The 25,159-nt window shown below is 31.2% G+C and overlaps 1 protein-coding gene across 4 annotated transcripts in view; it reads right to left on the bottom strand.

Annotated features, from left to right (window-relative positions):
- The window catches only part of LOC139529915 (kinesin-like protein KIF6), a 71,310-nt gene that overhangs the window by 15,233 nt on the left and 30,918 nt on the right, over positions 1–25,159 (bottom strand). For all 4 annotated transcript variants that reach the window (XM_071325882.1, XM_071325881.1, XM_071325880.1 and 1 more), the window contains 5 exons: positions 12,887–13,075; positions 11,901–12,019; positions 8,934–9,051; positions 4,058–4,154; positions 2,188–2,308 (listed from right to left, as the gene is read on the bottom strand). In XM_071325882.1, the coding sequence (XP_071181983.1) occupies positions 2,188–2,308; positions 4,058–4,154; positions 8,934–9,051; positions 11,901–12,019; positions 12,887–13,075 (644 nt within the window). The remainder of the gene's footprint in view (positions 1–2,187; positions 2,309–4,057; positions 4,155–8,933; positions 9,052–11,900; positions 12,020–12,886; positions 13,076–25,159) is intronic.

Below are 25,159 nucleotides of genomic sequence, written 5' to 3'. Positions count from 1 at the left end.
GCTAACAATGCTTCTATACAACATATATAGTTGACCTATTACTTATAGTTTAAGAAAAATAGACCAAAACACAAAAACTTAACACTGTGCAATGAACCGTGAAAATGAGGTCACAGTCAAATAAAACCTGCGCGACTGACATAAAGATCATTAAATATTTCCATACACCAAATATAGTTGACCTATGGCATATAGTATTAGATAAAAAGACCAAAGCTCAAAAACTTAACTTTGACCACTGAACCATGAAAATGAGGTCAAGGTCACATGACATCTGCCCGCTAGACATGTACACCTTACAATCATTCCATACAACAAATATAGTAGACCTATTGCATATAGTATGAGAACAACAGACCAAAACACAAAAATTTAACTATAACCACTGAAACATGAAAATGAGGTCAAGGTCAGATGACTCCTGCCAGTTGGACATGTACACCTTACAGTCCTTCCATACACCGAATATACTAGCCCTATTGCTTATAGTATCTGAGATATGGACTTGACCACCAAAACTTAACCTTGTTCACTGATCCATGAAATGAGGTCGAGGTCAAGTGAAAACTGTCTGACAGACATGAGGACCTTGCAAGGTACGCACATATCAAATATAGTTATCCTATTACTTATAATAAGAGAGAATTCAACATTACAAAAAATTTGAACTTTTTTTTCAAGTGGTCACTGAACCATGAAAATGAGGTCAAGGACATTGGACATGTGACTGACGGAAACTTCGTAACATGAGGCATCTATATACAAAGTATGAAGCATCCAGGTCTTCCACCTTCTAAAATATAAAGCTTTTAAGAAGTTAGCTAACGCCGCTGTAGCCGCCGCCAGATCACTATCCCTATGTCGAGCTTTCTGCAACAAAAGTTGCAGGCTCGACAATAAAAATGTTCTAAAATATTTCACCACTATATTTCTATTTCACCAACTGGAATAGGCTTAGGGATGATAAGGTACACACAAACATATTTAACCCTGCTTCATTCCATATGTGCCTGTCCCTAGCCCAAGCCTGTAATTAAGTATTTTTGTTTGTTGCTGTGTGTAATATCTATTTTTTGTTTATTGCTTTGTACATAAATTAAGCCAATTGTTTTTTTTTACATTTGACATGGCTGGCTCTGTTATACAGATTCTGTTATATGCAGTATGGGATTTGCTACTTGTTTACTGGGGATGCAGTAGAATGTGTTCTCTTTCTTGTAGTGCATGCTCTTTCATCTTACAGCAATGGATTTTTTGCTTGTGAAACTTAGGCAATTAGTATTCTCATTTAATTGTTTCTCATTTTTCCAGATTGGGTCTTTTTTTAACTGACTATACAGTATGTTTTTTTTCTCTGACTACCGGTATACAGTATGTTTTTTTCTCATTATTGAAGGTCATTCTGTGATCTATAATTAATTGTTATTAAAACTCTGGTGGACATTTGTCTTATTGGCATTTATACCACACCTTAACTTTATATTAACGTGAGGGAAGGGAGTATCATACCTGCAGTGATGGGGTCAGGTACTTTTGCTCCCAGATAACCTTGAATGATTTCAGCACACCTAACTTTATATAAACCTGAGGGTTGGGTGTAACATACCTGCAGTGATGGGGTCAGGTACTTTTGCTCCCAGATAACCTTGAATGATTTCAGCACACCTAACTTTATATAAACCTGAGGGTTGGGTGTAACATACCTGCTGTGATGAGGTCAGGTACTTTTGCTCCCAGATAAACTTGAATGATTTCAGCACACCTAACTTTATATAAACCTGAGGGTTGGGTGTAACATACCTGCTGTGATGGGGTCAGGTACTTTTCCTCCTAGATAACCTTGGATGATTTCAGCACACCTAACTTTATATAAACCTGAGGGCTGGGTGTAACATACCTGCTGTGATGGGGTCAGGTACTTTTCCACCTAGATAACCTTGAATGATTTCAGCACACCTAACTTTATATAAACCTGAGGGTAGGGTGTAACATACCTGCTGTGATGGGGTCAGGTACTTTTCCTCCTAGATAACCTTGAATTATTTCAGCACACCTAACTTTATATAAACCTGAGGGTAGGGTGTATCATACCTGCTGTGATGGGGTCAGGTACTTTTCCTCCTAGATAACTTGGATGATTTCAGCACACCTAGCTGTATATAAACCTGAGGGTGGGGTATAACATACCTGCAGTGATGGGGTCAGGTACTTTTCCTCCTAGATAACCTTGGATGATTTCAGCACACATGATTTTATCCTCGTCTGTTAATTTTGTATTCATACCATCTAAAGCTGCATTACCAACCTCCTTAAATAACAAAGTAATTATTAACTTTATCTTACTGCAAATTAGGAAATAATTAAAACTATGCATTCACAATAATTCATAATGTATAATTTTTTATGTATTATGTGGATATTAGTAAACTATGAATTTCAAATGTTCAACACAGTATAAATTTTCTGTAAACTTGTATGCACTTTGGAATAACCACAAAATCAAATATCCATTATAAATAACATTCATTCCACAAAATTTAGTACCTATGAAAAATAAATGAATCCACAATAACCTAGGATGAAACACACTTGTAACCAGATGCTCTGCAGTTCGCAGCTTGATACAACCGCAGAGGTCAAACCATGATTAGTTGGGTCAAGTATGGGCACAACATTCAAGCTTGATACAGCACTAAATTTGAATTGTGATTTTAAAAATAGTTGACACAGAATGAATGTGGTCTAAGAACTTAAAAAAATTAAATTGAACACTTACCTATTATGGTCCAATATCCAAAATCTAAATACATGGTTAGATTAAGCATATCAAAGAACCCCAAGAATTCAATTTTTTTATGAAATAAAAAAAAAAAATTTTTTGGACCTTTAAGAACTCAATTTGGACCCATTGGATAAAGTGCCCTAATATCAAAAAATCTAAATACATGGTTAGATTCAGTATATCAAAGAACCCCATGTATTCAATTTTTGTTGTAATCAAACAAAGTTTAATTTTGGACGCAGATTTGGACTAACTTGAAAACTGGGCCAATAATCAAAAATCTAAGTTCAAAGAACCCCAAGAATTCAATTTTTGTTAAAAATCAAACTAAGTTTAATTTTGGACCCTTTGGACCTTGATGTAGACCAATTTGAAATCAGGACCAACGCAGACGACAACGTGATACCAATATAATAAAAATATAAATAGTTTCAGTGAATAGCATTACAAAGTAGTGTTCAAAACAACTATTTGGATACTGGAAATTAAAAAATAAAAAAATAAACGTGTTTTCTGAAAGTTTCAAACATAATTTAGAAAGTTTCTTTAAAAAAAGTTAACTTTTCCAAACAGTGTTCATTATGTATATTGTTGAATTATTTATTTTGTCGATTCGTCCATATTAAAATATTTTTCTTCTCTGTTGAAGCTTATGATAGAAAGATTTCATATCGAATGTACTAAATCGGGGGTCCCATGTCAATGAACTTTTCAATCTTTGAACTTCTATTTTGGAACCACATAAAGGGTCATTTTAATGAATCTGTTATGTTTCTCCATTGTTGAAGCATATGATAAAAAGATCATAACATGTCAACTTTCATATCACATACATTATCAACCCTCGGTCAATATCAGCCCTCGAGCCATGCGGCTTTTGGGCTGGTATTGAACCTAGGGCTGATAATACATGCAATATGAAAAATGACATGTAATAATCTGACATTATCATATGGTAAAAATATCTTTTGTTATACTTTAACTTAAGATCAGTGCTGTATCATGAACATGTCATCAGCTGTATGTGAAAAACAGAATTAATCTAAACCTATCAGGTTTCTTCAGATGAACTTTGCATGAGTTATCTCCCATTATAGCAGGTATTTTCTTACATTGTTAGTATGGCAATTTTTATAATTTAAAAAAAAGTTCTTGATCTTTAACATTGAAAGAATATTTCTCTCAGAAGCAGTTGTCACAAGTTTTATTTTATTATGAGGTTGATTTAACTGTAAATTACAAAGATAATGTCTAACAAAATTTCTCAGTGATTACCTTGGCAAGTCTGAGACATGATAATTCTGTTTCTAATTCAGCTACTTTTTTCTTCAACTTCTTGATCAAAGATTTTTCATCTAACTGTTCATTTCTCCTGTAATAATAATGAAAAAAGAAATGTGTGAAAATTAAGTATTTGTTTTATACAAGTAATAATATAACATATAGCACCATGAAAACAAAGAACTGGCAAAACATACCAAAAACACAAGAATTTGATGACTTGTTTAGTAGACAGAAAAAGTGACCTGATAAACTACTAAAACTAAAGTCAGATATCATAATCATTATAAAAAAATAAATAATATTCATTACAAATTTATATATATATATTAAATAAATTTATTTCTTAAATATTATTATAATAAGAATATTTATAACAATAAATTTATTTCTTAAATGAATATTTAGAACTTTAAAAATTTTTTAAAGTTCTAAATATTCATTTAAGAAATAAATTTATTGTTATAAATATTCTTATTATAATAATATTTAAGAAATAAATTTATTGTTATATTTTCATAAGAAAAGATAAAAAAAAAAAAAAAAGCTTATGATACTACAAGCTGTTTCCAAACTTTAAAAATAAATATATAAATTTTGAGAATAGTTAAGAAAAAATTAGATAGTTATATGAAATTTGATAAAGTTATATGAAGTGTCAAGGTATATAATACAATATAAAACACTTTGTTTGGTTTACATTTTGATTATTATTACTTCCTTATGAAAGAACACAAAAATATGAAGACTATTAGGTTAATAAAGTAAATAAAAGTAGGCAAAGACTACCATAAAAAAGTACAAATACATAATAAAACCAACTTCCGAGTACTTTTAAACAGTATTTTTTTCTTTTTTTTCCAGTTTTGACAGCATCCTTGTTCATTTAATTGAAGAAAACGAATGGAAATATAGTTTAAATAGTTTTTACTTTTAAATATCTAAAATATTTCTAATTGTTAAAAGAGCAGCAAATGTATTCTTTTAAATTTGACGTTGTAATATATCTAATGTGAATTTTACATATGAAGGCTAAACCAATATGCAAATAACAAAAATATAAAACAAAGGTTATTACCTCATTATCCAAGACCTATAGTTTCAGAAAATTTTCTGGTACAGTTGAGATTTCCAAATGAGTAAATAGTTCTTAAAGATATAGATTCAGAAATTTTCTGTTACAGTCGAAATTTCGAAATGAGTTGAGATTTTGAAATGAGTTAATAGTTCTTAAAGATAAGTCACAACATCAACACAACAATATTTATGAATTATGCAGAGAACATTATAGCTTTACTTTATATTATAAATAGAGGACAGGAAACAGTAGAATCTCATCTGCATGTTTCATTGTTCTATCCTTGTACTCATACCAATCTTCATCAATGATACTCATGTTGATTTTACTATAGTTTCATTTTAAGTAAACCCATACTATATCTTAAAAAATCCAAATCACTTCATGCCTTCACTTAAGTTTTGTGCTCCTAATAATATAACCTTTTTTTGTTAATTACCATACACATCTTCTTGAACAAACCATGCACAAATTATAAAACAAATGACGGTAAACAGTATTAATGCAGTCAAACCTCAGTAGATATATTAAAGCAGAATAAGTCACAATACTTAGTTAAAACATAATGAAGTTTGACTGCACAATTTTTAAGAAGACCATACACCATAGAAAGATGTCAGAAAATAATACATGCATAGCAAATTATTTATGAAATGTAATTGTGTAGTTTTGATGAAAGATATACTCTATGTCAATCTGAGATACATGTTAAACAGTTTGACCATTGAAAATTGTCACCAAGGTCACAGACAAGACTACGTAAATTTTGATAGGGTGAAGAATGAAAACATAAAAAGTAAGTTGAAAACAAGATGCAAAAAAAATAAGTTTGATAAGATTTAATGGCAGGCACTCATAATGTTTTCAAAATATAAACGTATTGCATTCTCTACTGATCTTAAAAATAAAAAAAATAAAGGTTTCCAAGTAATCAGAATGCTCAATAAAGACCTGCTCAAGATAATTAGCCTAAAAACAGTCTAAGAAATATCCTAATGTCCTATTTATTAATTAAGAATCAAAGTTTACACATGAAAATTGTTCATCAAATCAACACAATATTTCTACTCCAGTAATTAAAGCAAGCTACATTCTTTACATGCTAATTAAGCTATAACATTGCGTGTCTTACCATATTCTGCCACTGTAAAGCCAATCATAGTGAAAGTTAATTATATATCTGATGTGTAACATGCTTTTATTGTGGACATTATCATTTATGACATGCTTATAATGTGGACACCACTCACTATATTAAATCATACTGTACTGTTAGTTTATACACATACTAAGAAATGTTTAACATGCTTATGATACTGTGAACACCAAGGTCTAGAAATAGTTACATACAACAACAAAAATACGTTTCAATTCATTATTCAATTGCTTTTATTTAGTCTTTCATTGCATTTTAGATGGTTTAAATAGTTATCTTCTGACATCAGACTCAGACTTCTCTTGAACTGAATTTTAATGTGCGTATTATTATGCGTTTACTTTTCTACATTGGTTAGAGGTATAGGGGGAGGGTTGAGATCTCACAAACATGTTTAACCCCGCCGCATTTTTGCGCCTGTCCCAAGTCAGGAGCCTCTGGCCTTTGTTAGTCTTGTATTATTTTAATTTTAGTTTCGTGTGTACAATTTGGAAATTAGTATGGCGTTCATTATCACTGGACTAGTATATATTTGTTTAGGGGCCAGCTGAAGGACGCCTCCAGGTGTTCTCGCTACATTGAAGACCTGTTGGTGACCCTCTGCTGTTGTTTTTTTATTTGGTCGGGTTGTTGTCTCTTTGACACATTCCCCATTTCCATTCTCAATTTTATTGACAATGGATAATGACTTGAAGATTTAAATATATATATTTCACATTTAGTTTGCTGGTTTTAAGAAGACAGTTGTTTCATACCACAAAGTATGCCTTGAGGACAAAACTTTTCTATATGCTTGCCTCAATGGTCAATATGATTGACAACCTATCACTGACAGAATTTAGAGCATTATTATAAATTAATAATGAAACATTATTTTTTTATCAATAAAACATTCAAGATAGTGTGCATAAATAAATAATACATATTTTTAACTTTTGTTTTAAAACAATACTTGCTTGACAAACCAGTCATGAGGCTACTAGATATATTAAATAGCAAACAAAATATCTAATACTGACACTACTTTTTGTCAAGAAAAAGTGCAAATTGTCTGAGTGTTCTTTAAACAAATTAATAAAATGTTGTGATATATATAAAGACCTAGTTGATAGTTTTACATTTATTGATAAAAGTGACTAGTTTTTCTACTTGTATAACAAACAAGTTTAGAGTTATCTCTCCTTGACAGATCTCATCTTAAGGTAGAATTGGCATTGCTTAGCCACAAACTGCAACAAAAGGAATGTGATACATTTTTTCTTTCAGTCATATATTAAAACTTGTTACTTTATCATATATCTTTGAATGAATTTTTATGTGCAATTTGAGTTCATCAGCATTTTGAATGCCATAAATTTGAAATTAATATCAAACAAAGTATTAAGATAACTTTGTTATCATATCATGTTCAATGGTCTTTTGGACAATGTTGTTTACATTAGGGCTATTCCAGAAAAAAATGTATGGGGGGGGGGGGGGGGTTGGAAGGCAGTTTTTGTCAGCACCCGCCACCCAGACAATTGTAATTGAGAATTATAGTGCATTACAGTGTGAAAAGTTGCTCTGATACCAATCACCCATGTATTATTAATATAATGTGCCTTCCAACCCCCCCATACATTTTTTTCTGGAATAGCCCTTAGTATGGCATAAAAAATCCCTACTGGCAATACATAGAACCAGTAAAATCATTTATTTATTAACAAATATTAATCTTTGAAAGGTTTTGATGGCCTAAAGTGTAAATACTCAATGTTACAGGTTTCTGGGTATTAATTGGTCTGTAGACTTGTGACATTGCCCTATTTTATTTTTTTATTGCTCATTTTTTTTAAACCTGGATAAAATTCTTCATCTTCAGTAAGAATAAATATAGATCCCATTTATCAACAAACTTTCAAATTTAAGTAAGGTATAAAACTGAAAGAAGTTATTTAAGGTATCTTCTTTTTTATATTTAAGTTTATAGTTAGAAAGTTATGTCAATCAGACAGCAGCGTTTATTTTATTTATAAACAAGATGGCATTTTCCTATTTTCATCTTTTATTTTTGTTTTTACAAAAATATGAAACATGAAGCTGAACTTTCTTTACTGGAATCCCTACACACAAAATGAAACATTTATAAAATCCAACAGAGAAGTAATGAGTTTTTTTCTGTCAATGTTTGAATGATTCTTATAAGCATTTGAGCCCTATTGAAATGTTTTTAAATTGGAGATAACTCTAAAAACATAAAAACAGATATAAAATTCTATATCCTACTATGTCCATACCTGTTTCCAAAATCATCGCTGCAGTCAGTTAGAAAACTGATGAAAATTATCATTTGTTATCATATGAATAACCAATACTTTTTTTTAAAGATTATAATGTACATGTACAGAATTTTGTGTACCCAAGTTTTAAATGTTTTGAACTATAGTAAATGATTTTGTAGTTTATCTCTTACAGTGTTTCACAAGTTCTTCCAACAAAATGTTCATATAGACAATACTAATCATTTCAATACTACTAATTGATTTAATTATCTGTGTAAGTTTTAATCATGCATATACTGTGGGCATCACATTTTGTTAGTATTTCGACAAGTGAATGACTATTTGTATTAACTGTATCTCTACAATTATACTTACGATACACTATTAGCTATACATGCAACACGGCCAGCAAATCGACAGGTAGAAATGGATTCACCAAGATTATTATATTCTAATGAAATGGTAGCTATCATAGATGTCATACAATTTCCACCTGAAATCATAGAATTCTGATTATAACAAAAATATTTTGTAAAAAATATTTCAATAGAATTCCTTCCTTACAACAAAATCACTTAATTCATAGTTGGCTGTAAACATTATTAAGTCTTTCCACTTTTCCGTGGAAAGACTTATTGTATTTCTTCTGATTATTATTATTATTATTTTTTTCTTCCGCCAAATTTTGTTCTTGCGCAAAATGTTTGTTTCGCAATATGTCGCTTAGATATTTCCCATATGGTATCGTATAGTTTATGCGCTTTTAAATTTCACCCTGCTAAGCCGATTCATTTTCTATGTAAGAGTTATCTCCCTTTTCACTGTTTACCCTCTGTGTGCATCTCCTTCGTAACAAAAAAAGATAGCGACAAAATTCTTTTTACAAATTGTTCGTTACATCCTCAGGAATTTTTGGCTAATTTGGATGGCAGCGATTCGATGAAATTTTATAGGAGTTATCTACCTTTACAAAATAAATTTGTCGGTATGTTTATTTAACTCATAAACAGTTAACAGTATAACCCTGGAATGTTTTTATTTGAGTCCCCTAGGTCCTAACTTAGAAAATGAGGTCAAGGTCAAGGTCAAGGTCAAGTTCTCAATTGTGACTTTTGCTTGTTTTTGTATTTTCTCAGACACCTTGAAAGATACATACTAAACAACAAGTGCAAAATGTCAGCTTTATTGTAATGAAGATATGCTACATTTAGTCTTATACAATTTAATGCCATCTTATAGGAGTTGTTGCCCCTCAAATGTCTTGATATGAGGTCATTTGATTATGACTTCAACTCAGTTCATTATAAAGGCATTTGACCTTGTACAACAGATAAGGTGACAAATGACCTTGAAAAATGACTACCGGAAGTGACCTTGAGAAAACCGTAAGTAGCCTTTTTTTCTTATAAAATTACTCAGAATCCATATATTTTATCATATAGATACAAAAACTGATTACTGAAGACGAAACATGACTTCCAACGAACCGGAAGTGGCCAATTATTTCCCCTTCTACATACAATAGTATATAGAAACTATATATTTTTGGAATCAGTGTGAAATAAGCTATCATATGACACCGGAAGTGACATTTATTTCACCGGAAGTAGCATATTATCTCCCTTTTATCACTCAAAAATATAATTAAACCATTATTTATCTCATCAGTATGAAGAAACTATCTTCTTATCAACATTTCTTTGGTGTGGAAAGACTTTCAATTGTTCGCTGAACAATTGGTTTTTAATTCTATTTGTTTCTGGTTTCTCATTTTTTATAGACGGTTGGTTTCCTGCTGGAATGGTTTTACACTAGTCATTTTCATATCTTGCTGTTTGGTGTGATCCAAGGCTGTGTGTCGAAGGTCATACTTTGACCTATAATGGTTTACTTTTACAAATTGTGACTTGGCTAGAGAGTTGTCTCATACCACATCTTCTTACTTATCTATATAATTACTTGTTAACTAGATGTGTCAGAACGACACTTAAGCCCCACTCACAAAAAAAAAACCAATTATGGCAATTTATAAGAAACCATGTTATTTCCGCAAAAATCAGCTGTCTGAGAGTGGAACCAAACATAAACTTGATCATAGTCAACTAACATACTAAAATTCAGTTTAACACGCGTAGGTGTGTAGAAAAAAGTCTGTATAACTGTTATTTTCAAAGTCAAAAGCCTGTTATTCAGCATAAGTCAGCAGAGCTGTACCAAACATGAACACGATCAGTAACTCATAATAGTAGACCCACATACTAAAATTAAGCTCAATATGTTCGGAGGCATTTAAAGAAATGTCTTTATAATGTGGATTCATTTATTGTCGTGGATACCAATTTTAGTAGTTTGATGAAAGTTTGAATATTTGTGTATATTTTTATTTCCTGGATTTGCCATGCTGTATACATTCCTGAGTTAAATATGAAATACATTGAACATTGAATCTGCAGTAACAGTTTGCTGCGGAGTGATGAATCCGACCTAAGTCAGCAGAGCCATAAAAATAATTATAAATTCAAAAATGAATGAAAAATTTAAAAAAAAACATGTTAAATAATTTCATGCGTCCCCAGCGCTTTTCTACATTTACCTTCATCAGGAACACGCTCAAAGACAAATATTTAAAAGCCAAGGATGTTAAAGTACCAAAACAGTGAAGAGCTTTTATGACTAAAAATACCTAAAAAAACCTAATCCATCTAAGGTCAACTTTGTCTGAAGAAGTTAAACCTTTATTATGTTTCTTTATAATTTCAAAATTTATCAACGAGTAATTAATCAGAAATGAATTAAGGGTGTCCTGGGGGTCCACCTGTCCCCTTATGGAGCTTCATGTACGGTTTATGTATAGATTTTGTACATGAAAATATTTTGGTAAACTCTTATTTTAAACATATTTATTTATTGCAATTTATATTAACTCCTTTCCACTTTGCAAGTGCGAGTAGGCTAAAGCCTTGTAGTGGCATTACCTCTTTTTCTACAAGGGTGTTTTTTTTACGTGCAAGAGAAATGACTGTCTCTTAACAAGGGTCAGCCATTAATCGTCCCCTTTAGACAGACTATCATCGTTTCTCAATACCAAACTGGCAAATGGTGTCAAGGGAGAGCAGAAAATTCAGTCCCTGGAGCGGGGATTGAACCAGGAACCTTTGTGTTAGTAGTCTGATGCGCTAACCATTACACCACGGCTCTTAGCCTTGATAAAAAGCTGTGGTTCAATGTATAGTTAATACAACCCTCTCTTTTGTATGAAACCTACCCAGACTGTCCCTAATGACCATAGTAAGAAGAGAATTCCTGTATGGGTCATGTTTACTGATATTTCTAGATACCTACCCAAACTGTCCCTAAGGACCATAGTAAGAAGAGAATTCCTGTATGGGACATGTTTACTGATATTTCCAACTCTTGTTCCCTCCGCTGTTGCTGGTCGGTTCGGTAAATTGTATCTAGATCTGAAATAAAAAGAAAAAATATGAATTGGCATAGGAATGTTTAGGGTTCTTGTCTTTAAGAGTGTTTAAAGAATGTCAACTGAGATTTCATACTATGTCAGTGTTTTCTCTAGTGATTTCATACTATGTCAGTGTTTTCTCTAGTGATTTCATACTATGTCAGTGTTTTCTCTAGTGATATCATACTATGTCATGTATGTCAGTGTTTTCTTTAGTGTTTTTCTTATTTACATTTTCCTTGGAATTCGTTTTTTTATTGATATTTCACTTTTCCAAATTCTGATTGTTTGACAATATAATTGCAAGCGATTTCAAAAACAGTCACATTAAATCAACTGCAATTCAATTACATGTATGAATCGGTCACTAAAAAAAAAATAATCTGGCTACTTCACTTTCTACATGTCCACCTATTGAACTTCATCTCTTATAAAACACTGATATTTTAAGTGTATTGTGATAGAACATACAGATTATCATTTATGTGAGAATGCATAGTGTTAATTAGTGTACAGTGTATTTGTGTAATATTCTAACATCCTCATAGTGCTCTTTTTGATTAAATATTGATTGATTGATTTATTGATTGGTTTTAAAACACCACATTCAACACTATTGTGCAATTTCATGGCAGTCAGTCTTTATTGGTGGAGGGAGTGTCCTAAAAGAAAACAAGCAACTTTCGGTCAGAAAACTGACAGTCCTTATCAATTAAGATAAGAGTCAAGTGCACCCACACTAGCAGGGTTCAAACTCACAACCTCAGCAATGACAATAAAGTATTGAATTGCTACTTTCTTCTTCTTAACTCCTCCACTACCCGACCTTTTTCTACTAGGCAAGGCATCCCTATTCCCATAGACTTACTTTTTTACTCCTCCACTACCAGGCCTTTGTCTACTGGGCGGGGCACTTTCCCCCTGTAGTGCTATAATAACAGTCTCTAGGTAATGAAGAGAGAGGTTGATACATTTAGCTTCATTCAATTGATGACCTTGAACTCCAGTTTTAGAGACTCTCTCTGAACCAGCCAAATCTACCAGATGAAGTTTAGATCTGAAATGATAATGCACAAATTATTTACTACAAACTTTGAAAGAACAAAAGATTATATATCTAATGGCATTTGTCATCTTTTTGACAAAATTATATTGAAGTCAGTAAACCTAAGTCTTATAACACCAACTGATGGTTATATTGGCCATTTATGTTACTTAGCCCCTTTGCCTAAAACTCCTGTTAATACTACCAAAAAACCCCAGAAAACTTACAAAATGAGATCAGTGCAATCTTGAACTAACAAAAATGTGCCTATTAAAAAATACTAAAAAGCATACCTATTAAAAATAACAAAACTACCAAAATCCTATCCCATTCTAAAAAAAATAATAATAACTTAATAGATATCAAACTTAACAATATTTTTCACTTACATTATACAATATACATCTTCTGTAACAACTTTAATATAGAGTGAACCGGTGACATCAAAGAGTGATTTGTGTAACTTTATGTAAACAAAGATGTATGTTTTTCTGTCTAATGACTTTATAAATGACAGGTTAGTCAAATAATTCCTAGGTTTATTTAACTTTTGTTGTTTATCTTAGATGTTGGAGAATTTTAATGAACACTGTGTTTTCAAATTTTGTAATTTATTATTTTATCATAATATTAAATATTGATTTCGTTTGTCAGCTAGTTTGCACAAAAATGCATAGGCTATTAATGAAGATAAATTTGTCCTTTTACAGTAGCAACAAAACAGAAATGCAGTCCTATGTTGCAATCTGTAATGGGTTTAAAGTGAATTATAATCCTACATGATAAATATTGACTAAAAAGTCAAGTATATTTATACAGACAAAAGATCAAGTAGGTTTTTGTGTTAATAACTGGTACTTTGACAAAAGGTTTGTTTGAAGTCTGCAACACTAACTTGGCTTCCATGTATTAAAATGCCTTTATAAAAGACAATATTTCATTAAAGTAATCAAAAAATTGATTCTGGTCAAATCTTATAACAAGAGGCTGTCACAACTACAGCAAACCGGATTTATTAATATTTATTTGTGTCCTGGCAATATCACAAGAACCATTACTGATGAATGGTGAAAGTGAAAATCGTCAATATCAAATTTGACCTCCATTTTGTCATCAGTATCAACATCTTAAAATTTGAAAAGCTTATACTCAAGGTAATTTGATAGTTCCAAAGCCAAAAACTGAACTGTTTAAAAAATCTTTTGCTTATTCTGGATCCGTTTTATGGAACAGACTACCATATGAAATGCGTAAAGTGCAAAGCACTTACTCTTTTAAACAAATTATAAAACAATACTTGAGACAGTCCCAATATTCAGTCTGAAATTATTACTCTTAGAATGTATGATTTTAATGATTTGTATGTTATATCTATTTACTACATGCATTCTGTAACTGTTTTATATCTTTTAATCATGGTACATGTACATTGAACTATTATGTATATACAATTGTGTTAATATGTTGTATGTCTGCTTTTTTTTCTTTTTTTTTTTCTTATTATTATTATTTCATTTTTTTTACTTGTATTGTATACATGTATATGAGGGCCTCAGGGAACATTAGTAATTGTAACTAACTGTGTTTACCCTCTTTAAATAAAAAATTTATTATTATTATTATTATTATATAATATTAGATTGAATGGTTCATGAGTAAATGCAACAACGTGAATGGAAACGCCATTTCACAATCTTTCAAGAACCATAACTCCTGAACAGTAAAAGTCAAAATCGACATTATTGAACTTTACCTCTAATTTGCCATTAGTAACAACATATGAAAATTTCAAAAGCTTTGGTTGAATGGTTCATGAGAAAATGCACGGACACGACTGGAAACACCATTTTTCAATCTTTCAAGAACCATAACTCCTGAACGGTAAAAGTCAAAATCGTTATTATTGAACTTGACCTCTATTTTGTAATCAGTAACAATATATCAAAATTTGGGAAGCTTTGGTAAAACAGTTCATGCGTAAATGCACAGACACGACTGGAAACACCATTTTTCAATCTTTCAAGAACCATAACTCCTGAACGGTAAAAGTCAAAATCGTCATTATTGAACTTGACCTCCATTTTGTCATCAGTAACAACATATTACAATTTGAGAAGCTTAGGTAGAACAGTTCATGCGTAAATCCATGGACACGACTGGAAACTCCACTTTTCAATCTTTCAAGAACCATTACTCCTGAACGGTAAAAGTCAAAATCGCCATTATTGAACTTGACCTTCATTTAGTTGTCAGTAACAACATATTAAAATTTTAAAAGCTTTGGTTGAACGGTTCATGAGTTAATGCACAGACAACATTTGATTGCCGCCCGCCCGCCCGCCGTACATCCCCCAATCAATAACCGACATTTTTGTCACAAAAATCCGGTTAAAAATAAGGTGACATTTTTTATGTGCAACCCAGGTGTTGTAACAAGATGAATCCCCTAGCCAGTAGGTATTATGCTAAAAAGTGAGTCAACCGGAACAATTCCTTAACTGGCTTTGTAAGTCATCATTTTATTATAAGTATTATCTATAACTGATACAAAAGATGAGAAAATTCTCAAAAGTAGTAAAATCATAATAATGCTCTAAATAGCAGGCACTCTTCTCTAATATTGAACATTATCGGTCGTCCAACTGTCTATATCAATCTGCTCAGCTCTTAATAAAACTCCATATCACGGCTTTGTGACGTCAAATACGTTGACCTGGCCTTAATAACTTTGACCCGTACATATCAGCGACGTCATAATGTTTGAACCGACGTTGATAAGTTTGACCTGAACTTATCAAGTCAACTTCCGGTTGCTGGTGAAACTAAGACAATACTTCCAAAAGACGCAAATACAGACAGATAAATCGATTATCAGGTTATCGGCATATTAATATTGTAAAATATCAGCTGCTCGACATAATATCAAGGCTTTTTGATCTCGTTCGCTGCGCTTACTCGACAGAAAGCTTCATATTATGTCTCGCAGCTGATATTTTACGATATCAACATGCAGACAACCTGATAATCGGTACGTATCAAATTTGAAACTTGGTGGGAGACAATAGGCATAGCACAGGCACTATCAAAATATGTGATTAGTATGCCCCATAGTCAACCAACAGACATGGTCATGTATATTTTGTTGTTGCAGAACTACACATATATTCCCGAGCACACGTCATTGCCCATAGAGGGTACTCTTATGGAAATAAATGATATTCTATTCTATTCTATGTGGATGAATAAGTACAGATAAATATTTTTCCAGAATATAGACTATAGAATTCAACCCCACTCTCTATAAATATGAAAAAATCATCCTAAAATGTGAAATAGGATATTGCAATTAGACTAATCAGCTGAAAAAAATGTAATAATAATAAGATATTAGACAACCTTTATAGGAACTATATCAGCATAAGAAAACTCACCTATATATATATACATTTAGGACTGCAATACATGATTTGAAAGGGAATAAGTTAAGACCTTTTATCTTGTACCAAGACAATAAACTGCACTGTTATTGTAAAAGATCTTATATTTTCAATTCATTTAGAAGATAAGGCACATATATGCTATTTCAATTTCAACATTTGATTTAAATATTTTATCACTATTTGTTTAAACTTGTGTTTAAAGTAATTCCCTGAGATAACCTGCAGAATATTTGTCAAAACTCTTATTTATTAAAGCCTTTACTTGGTTAATGATCCTATTCCCAGCGAGGACCGATATATTCTTAAATCCTTGCCCGAGAACTAAAATACAAAATGTAACTCAGTTTTTAGTCCTGACCCAAGAGTTGACGGACAAATTTTTGAATTCTGAAAAATCCAGTCAAAAAATGGAATAAGGTTTAATCATGGTCCACGACGGGATATAAATTTGTATGTGAATCCTTGTTCCTTTATAGAGGTATGATTTAATCTGCCTCCCAAGAGTAATATACAACAAATGGAAGTTTTTAACAATCTTGACTGGCTATACAGTCCTTGCACGGTCGGTAGAGTAATATATCAATTTGTATTGTGAATCAAATGGTCTTGTGGATTTATATCCAGGATTTTGATAGCATAGGCGGATCCTGGGGGCCCTGGCCCCCTCTTTCGTGGGAAAAATTTGGTTTATTATAAAGGGAATCATTGAAGCATGACTGGAGCCCCCCCCCCCCCCCCTCCCCACCCCTTAGGTCAGTCAGCGGGCCCCCTAAGGAAAAGTTCTGGATCTGCCACTGACTATCGTATGAAATACTTATTATTTTTAACCTTAGGAGGGGGCACTTTTTTATTTCTCCTAGCGTAATCAGGAAGGAAAACAAACGGGTATCATTTGTTGAAGAAAAAAAAATTAAAGTGAATTTTTTATTTTCTTTGATTTTTTTAAATAAAGTTATGCTGCACAGAATTTGTCAGTTATATTTATCACATTTTTGCAACATTCCCTTTAAACACCATTTTAAATTAAAACATGGTCATTTAATATAATGTCTTGTTGCACTGATCAATTAGTAAATCACTGACTATTGTAATTTGAAACCTCCTAGTATTCTAAAAATTACATTCAGCATTAGAACCCCAACTCAGGTTAGCTGTCCTTGAATATTAAAATTACTGATATCCAACATTTTTTTCACTGTGCTTGAAATTGTAGTAAGAATGTAATGAAAATGGCTTAAAGTACAATACTTTAATTGTTCTGAATGTTTAATAAACATTTGTAACAAATCACTGTTACACATGATAGAATAGTATTTGATTACTAGGATTTAACTAATGTAATTAATATAAATACTCTCTCAAATAGACCAAATAAACCCTTTATTATTAGTTTAAAAAAAAAAAATCCTTTATTTGTAAACTAATATATATTTATCTTGAAGGCTGAATACAGTTTTAAAATTAAAATAAAATTTTATGAAAAAAAAGAAATCTGTTTTTTTTTTATATAACATATGCATTGACTGCAAAAATATAAAAAAAATACACACAAAAAAATTGAGCACTTATAGACACAGAAAATGTTAAAAAAATATTTCAGACTTTCTCCAAGCTATAAATGAGCTACTGTCAGCAATTTACACATTTTGCATTAAAGATTTGCTTTGATGAACATGCTTTAAAGCACTATAGAATTGTACAAGTTCATGATGACCTCAACTGCAGACTGTATTGCATGTAAGTCTCTATATGTGTTCTCTTCTGGAACTAAACTGCAAGCTTTTACAACAAACATGACCTACCTTATTCTTGCATCGAACCCTACATACCTACATACCATACAGATATGTTGATATCAAGGTATACACTAAGACATGGTATTGTCTTTGTAAAACATTTAAATATGTAATCTAATCATAGTATTAGAGGGCTAACAGATTTAATGATATGCCACAGTGAGTACTAAAGGAAAGCTAATCAACTATTCACACTACATGTACTATAAACATGTTTATAACAGGGGATAGATAGTGCCTCTTTTAAAATAGAAGGAGAACTTGTCCAAGAACACAAGTGCCCTCATTTCAGCTTTTCAATTTTAAAAGTTAAAAAGAGGCCTAAATCTATAAAGGTCATTGACTTACTGTCCAAATATGAAATGGTTCTTAGCATTGTGTATGAGTTTCCAAAAATTTGATGAGGAAAACTGAAGTAAGAGTGTGGAAACGAAAAAAGGATGGATGAATGGTCTCGAGTTTAAAACACTTAATGTCACCATTCCTACGGCAATTATAAAAAGATTAGTGAAAGAAATAAGGGATACCAACAATCAATCATAAGTTTATCAGAAAAGGCTTAAATCTGGTTTCAGTCCTCTATTTGTTATCAACCTGAAAACAAAGGAAAAAAAACTAAAGAACCAGGAGAGCATGCTAATGATATGGTAAAAAAAAGGATAGAGTCTTCATGGATCCTAGCCATGGGTGAATTGGTCATTTTAGTGAAAATGTTATTGTATTAAATGTGAACTAAAGGAACTGTAAACCGAATACACAAACTAATAAATGCTGTCAAATAGATGTACACACAATCTAGGAAATCCTTTTCTTCTCAAATTTACCAATAAAATACACAATCTCCTTTTTTAATGGTTAAAGTAGATAAAAGTTTTATTGTTTGTTTTTATTTCTCTTTTGGTAAACAAGAGGCTCTCAAGAGCCTGAATCGCTCACCTGAATTTTTTTGGTTTAATCTCTCATCAATGATTATTTTGGCTTTTCAATTTATTTAAATGTTCTTTGAATCGTCCTATTTTCTTCAAAAGCAAAAAAAAAATCATTTTCTCCTATGTTCTATTTTAGCCATAGGAGCTATGTTTCTTGACATACAAGGAAATGAAATATAAAATTTATACTAGATACTCTGAAACTCTGAAACTCATTTAGCCTAAGTTTGGCTGAAATTGATACAGCAGTTTCATAAGAGAAGATTTTTTAAAGTAAGTCAACATGATGAACAAATTGTGAAAAAAGTCTTTTAAGGGCAATAACTCCTAAAGAGGTCAATTGACAATTTTGGTCAAATTGACTTATTTGTAGATCTTACTTTGCTGATCATATTTGCTGTTTACAGTTTATCTTTATCTATAATAATATTCAAGATAATGACCAAAAACTGCAAAAATTCCTTAAAATTACCAATTAAGTGGCAGCAACCCAACAATTGGATGTTTGATTCATCTGAAAATTTCAGGGCTGATAGATATTGACCTAATGAACATTTTTACTCCTTGTCAGATTTGCTCTTAATGCTTTCGTTTTTGAGATATAAGCCAAAAACTGCATTTGACCCCTATGTTCTATTTTAAGTAACGGCGGCCATGTTTTTTGACGGATCAAAAATCAAAGCACACACTTTGTGCAGGATAATCTAAGGAACAACCATGCTAAGTTTTAACCAAATCCATTCAGTAGTTTCAGAGGAGAAGATTTTTTAAAGTTAGCAAATATGATGAACAAATTGTGAAAAATTGTCATTAAAGGACAATAACCCCTTAAGGGGTCAATTGACAATTTTGGTCATATTAACTTATTTGTAGATCTTACTTTGCTGATCTTTTTTGCTGTTTACAGTTTATCTTTATCTATAATAATATTCAAGATAATGACCAAAAACTGCAAAATTTCCTTAAAATTACCAATTAAGTGGCAGCAACCCAACAATGGTTTGTTTGATTCATCTGAAAATTTCAGGGCTGATAGATCTTGACCTAATGAACATTTTTACTCCATGTCAGATTTGCTCTAAATGCTTTCGTTTTTGAGATATAAGCCAAAAACTGCATTTGACCCCTATGTTCTATTTTAAGTAACGGCGGCCATGTTTTTTGACGGATCAAAAATCAAAGCACACACTTTGTGCAGGATAATCTAAGGAACAATCATGCTAAGTTTTAACCAAATCCATTCAGTATTTTCAGAGGAGAAGATTTTTTAAAGTTAGCAAATATGATGAACAAATTGTGAAAAATTGTCATTAAAGGACAATAACCCCTTAAGGGGTCAATTGACAATTTTGGTCATATTAACTTATTTGTAGATCTTACTTTGCTGATCTTTTTTGCTGTTTACAGTTTATCTTTATCTATAATAATATTCAAGATAATGACCAAAAACTGCAAAATTTCCTTAAAATTGCCAATTAAGTGGCAGCAACCCAACAATGGTTTGTTTGATTCATCTGAAAATTTCAGGGCTGATAGATCTTGACCTAATGAACATTTTTACTCCATGTCAGATTTGCTCTAAATGCTTTCGTTTTTGAGATATAAGCCAAAAACTGCATTTGACCCCTATGTTCTATTTTAAGTAACGGCGGCCATGTTTTTTGACGGATCAAAAATCGAAGCGCACATTTTGTGCAGGATATACTAAGGAACAATCATTTTAAGTTTCATTCAAATCCATTCAGTAGTTTCAGAGGAGAAGATGTTTGAAAAATTGTTAACGACGACGACGACGACGACGGACGCCAAGTGATGAGAAAAGCTCACATGGCCTTTTAGGCCAGGTGAGCTAAAAAAGGATAAGATTCTTAGAGGGCAAAAAAATGTTTTAATTGTGAAGTCCTCATTTTGTTTGATTCCTCTTTATTTGCAAAACATTTGAACAAATTTTCAATATGATATTAATCAGCTTTCTGAAACTCTAAGGAATCTACTGGACATTTGGATATAACAACTTAAGTCAAGACAAGCCTTCTCTAACTTTTCTAAAACAAGAATGTGTTCTAAGTACACGGATACCCCATCCGCACTATCATTTTCTATGTTCAGTGAACCGTGAAAATGGGGTTGAATCTCTAATTTGGCATTAAAATCAGAAAGATTATATCATAAGGAACATGTGTTCTAAGTTTCAAGTTGATTGGACTTCAACTTCATCAAAAACTACCTTGACCAAAAACTTTTACCTACCTCGACCAAAAACTTTAACCTAAAGAGGAACGAATGGACGGACGAACAAACGAACAGATGGATGCACAGACCAGAAAACATTAATGCCCACAAATGGGACATAAAAAATATCACAAGTTAATGAAGGTCCCATTGTCCATTTTACCTTTCTGTGTAGCAACACTATAGCTTACAGAGAAAAGTGTAACGAAAATATTTGTTGGATGAAAAGACAGACGAATGAACAAGCTGATTGCAATAAAGGCCCCACTTTAAGAGACTTTCATAGAAAAATGTGATGAGAACTTTGGAAGAGTTTTTAGTTTAAGGAACTGTTTTAAAAAAAATCTTTATAGAGCGGATACATACCAGTTTGCATTTAATTTTTAATCCATGTTGAACAATTTTCTATCATCTAAGTAGATGCTGTGAAGAATAGGGAATATTAAAAGCACACTAAAATTAAATTTCATTCTTGAAGAAATCAATGTTGATATATGGTTAGTTTTTGAATTTAAGTTAGATAATTTGGAATGGTATCACTGTCATAGTCTTGTTTCAGTAACAGATCCTTAACAATCCAAACATTTTATGAAAATATCTGAGTATTTCAATATTTTCACAATGAATCAAATTTCAGTATCTGGAAAAACACATGCATAGAAAATATATAAAATGTATAATTCTTGATGTAAAATTGTATATTTTTTTTGACTGAAAAACATGTGCTTTTGAAATCTTTGAATACATTCGTATACATAAATAATCATAAGTAAAAACTATAAATACAAAAGTAATACATACCACAGATTTGTAATAAAATATTCCAAATGATGAACTAAATCTTAATTTTTAATATACCTTGTATAACATTGTAACAATGTTTCATTCTGTTCTTTTAAATCTTAAACATATCCATCACTAAATTTCTGAGGTACCAAAAAGGGGGGAATGTTTGCATTTAATTCATAATTCATTAATTCAAATAAATTTTGAATTAATAATATAATTTTATGGAATAATATTAATGTTTTATTCAGCTGAATGTTTTATTTTAAGAAAAACGAAGAAATTTATCAAAAATATCTGCAAGATGTGCCTCTTTATCATATCAATACAAATATTTATCAATTACCTCTTATACAAAATCTAAGGACAAAAACTGTTGATTTAAAGTTGTACAATTGAACACATCTTGACAAAGGCTATTTAAAGTGCTAATTCGTTAACTGGTTAATGGGTTCTAATCCCTGTATTTTATTCCAACCAAAAGACTGTTGACGGTAACACTTATAGTCTATCAATCCTATACAAATAAAGTATTGGTTTATTTAAAGGCTAATGGGTTAGAGATTATTTAAAGTCAATACTAAGATAAAATACTTGATGACTGGTTTTGAAAAGTCACAATTGATATAGACAGATGTCTTCAAATGATAAATTATTTACCATCTTCAGGACATTGTTTGTCTTCATGCAAGCCAATACACAAGTGACTTATACAAACATATAAACAGACCCGAGAACATGCCTCCTGTACTGGCATAGACAGGGCATAAAAGTGGTATAGTCCGAAACTTATAAAATACAAAAAAACATACGAAATTTGAAAAACAAATAAGTTTGCATTGTCCTTGAGTGAAAAAGTTTGAACTAGCATCTCAGCGCACATAAGTCTAGAACAAAGCAGGGTTAATTTTCATATTATATTGATGATATGCTTTTAAATAATAATATGCTTCTGAATATGCATTTAAACCAAGTTATTTTACTAGAATATGCTTTGATAAAATTTATAGAAATATGAAAACTTTATTACATCGAGATGACCATGAGGTCATTCCGATGTATTGCTATGATCACCGAAATTTCCATTATGCAAATTAGTTTTGGGTTTTCAACCGATCTATAAAACTTATAGATCCGCGGACATTATCAAGTGCAAAATAGTTTTCCTTATCGCATGTTCTAACTTTATTTGTTCAATGGATACTCCTATAAATATTTTTGTTTTAAACACAAGTTAATAATATGAAAATGTTTTGTCGTTATATATATATATATATATATAACGGTAAAAAATCATTGATAATATCTATGCACACGTACCGAAAAATTGTGTTAAAGCTTGCGGAAGAATATCTCAAGAACGTTTTGTGACACTCCCGACGAGGACCGGTAGCTCTGTAATTGTTTTTGTGGGAAAATATGAATGGCTTTTCATATCCAATCATTTAGAAAAAAAACGATTGTTTACAGAAGAGTGTCCACCATGCACTTGCATACACTTTTATTAGAATGTTAAATAGAATGATATACAAATGGATGAACATCATGTATACATGTAACTTTTATATTAATATAAAATATAACAACAAACCAGTGTATACTCTGGGACTATTATCAATTTAGTGTAATAGTCCCAGGTATACTAATTTGTATCACTATAATGTAATAGTTATTACGGTGCGGTTTAATATCCTGTCATTAATTCATTATCCACGCACAAATTTGTCTCAGAAAAAAAATGAATCTCTTTACATTAACCTCAGTTTCAGGTATAGAGATGTGATCTTTTTCTGTGACATGTGCTTTTGACCATCCACAAAAACTTGCGGTCTTCCGATGTTTGGTACTTCAGTACTTTGATTTTTTGTATGTGGAAAAAGAAATGATCAACATTGATCTAGATTGTTAATACTGTTACATTTATACTGTAAATTCAGAAATTATTGCGATGTTTTTATAAATGGAAAATGCGACAGGATTATAATCACAATAATTTAAACTCATGTTTTGAAATTTTTTATATGAATAAAACAGGATTTTTTTCAATATCACAAAACTTAAAATCAATTTTAGTCTATAATGAAAAATTGCAATAATAAATGCATGCAATAATTACTGAATTTACAGTAATTGATCAAGTTATTTTCTTGCTCAATAATAATATTTTATTTAATTTACTACACAGGTGGGTTGACAGATTTGTAAAATGTAAACATTTTATTTACATTATAATTGTTTAAATTTGTTCTTATTTTCTGACCACAGAGAAGATTTGCTAGATCGTAGCTAACTGTGAAACCCTTTTCAAATACATTATTTACTTATTTTCTATGTATATAGTTTAGCATGCCAAATGTGTTTGTAATATTTGTTTCTACTTGTAAAAGAAAACATCATAAAAACCATAAAACAACACAATTTTAATATCAAATCAAAGGAAAGGAACATTTTTTTATCAAATGATACCATATATTTAACTAATGTCATAATAAATACTCTAGAACTGACTAGTTAATAAAAACTTTTCATATGTTCCTTATCTGGGCCTTTATAGTGGAATATACGTTATGAATATTTCTCATTGCTGAAGGCTGTACAGTATCCCATTATTGTTATGCTGCTAGTGAGGCATTTAAAAGTAACAAAATAGTGGCTGACAGTTTTATTTGCTTAATCTCCTCTTCCTATTGAGTAACAAAGCATGATAATAAATTGATGATTAATGTCCAGTGACATGTATTACATGTAGGTCAGGATGAGAACATTTTAATGTGACATGTATATGAATTCTGCATTGTACGAGACTGACAGAATGATGCCAAAGCTGACAATTCTGTGTGCTACGGGGACAACCAGAAAATACCAATTTTAAGTTCTATGTTGCCTCAACCTTGGATCGAACCATCAACCTCC

Source organism: Mytilus edulis, chromosome 7 (genome assembly GCF_963676685.1).
Source record: "Mytilus edulis chromosome 7, xbMytEdul2.2, whole genome shotgun sequence".
Taxonomy (NCBI): Eukaryota; Metazoa; Mollusca; class Bivalvia; order Mytilida; family Mytilidae; genus Mytilus; species Mytilus edulis.
This window is presented reverse-complemented; position numbering and strand designations above follow the sequence as displayed.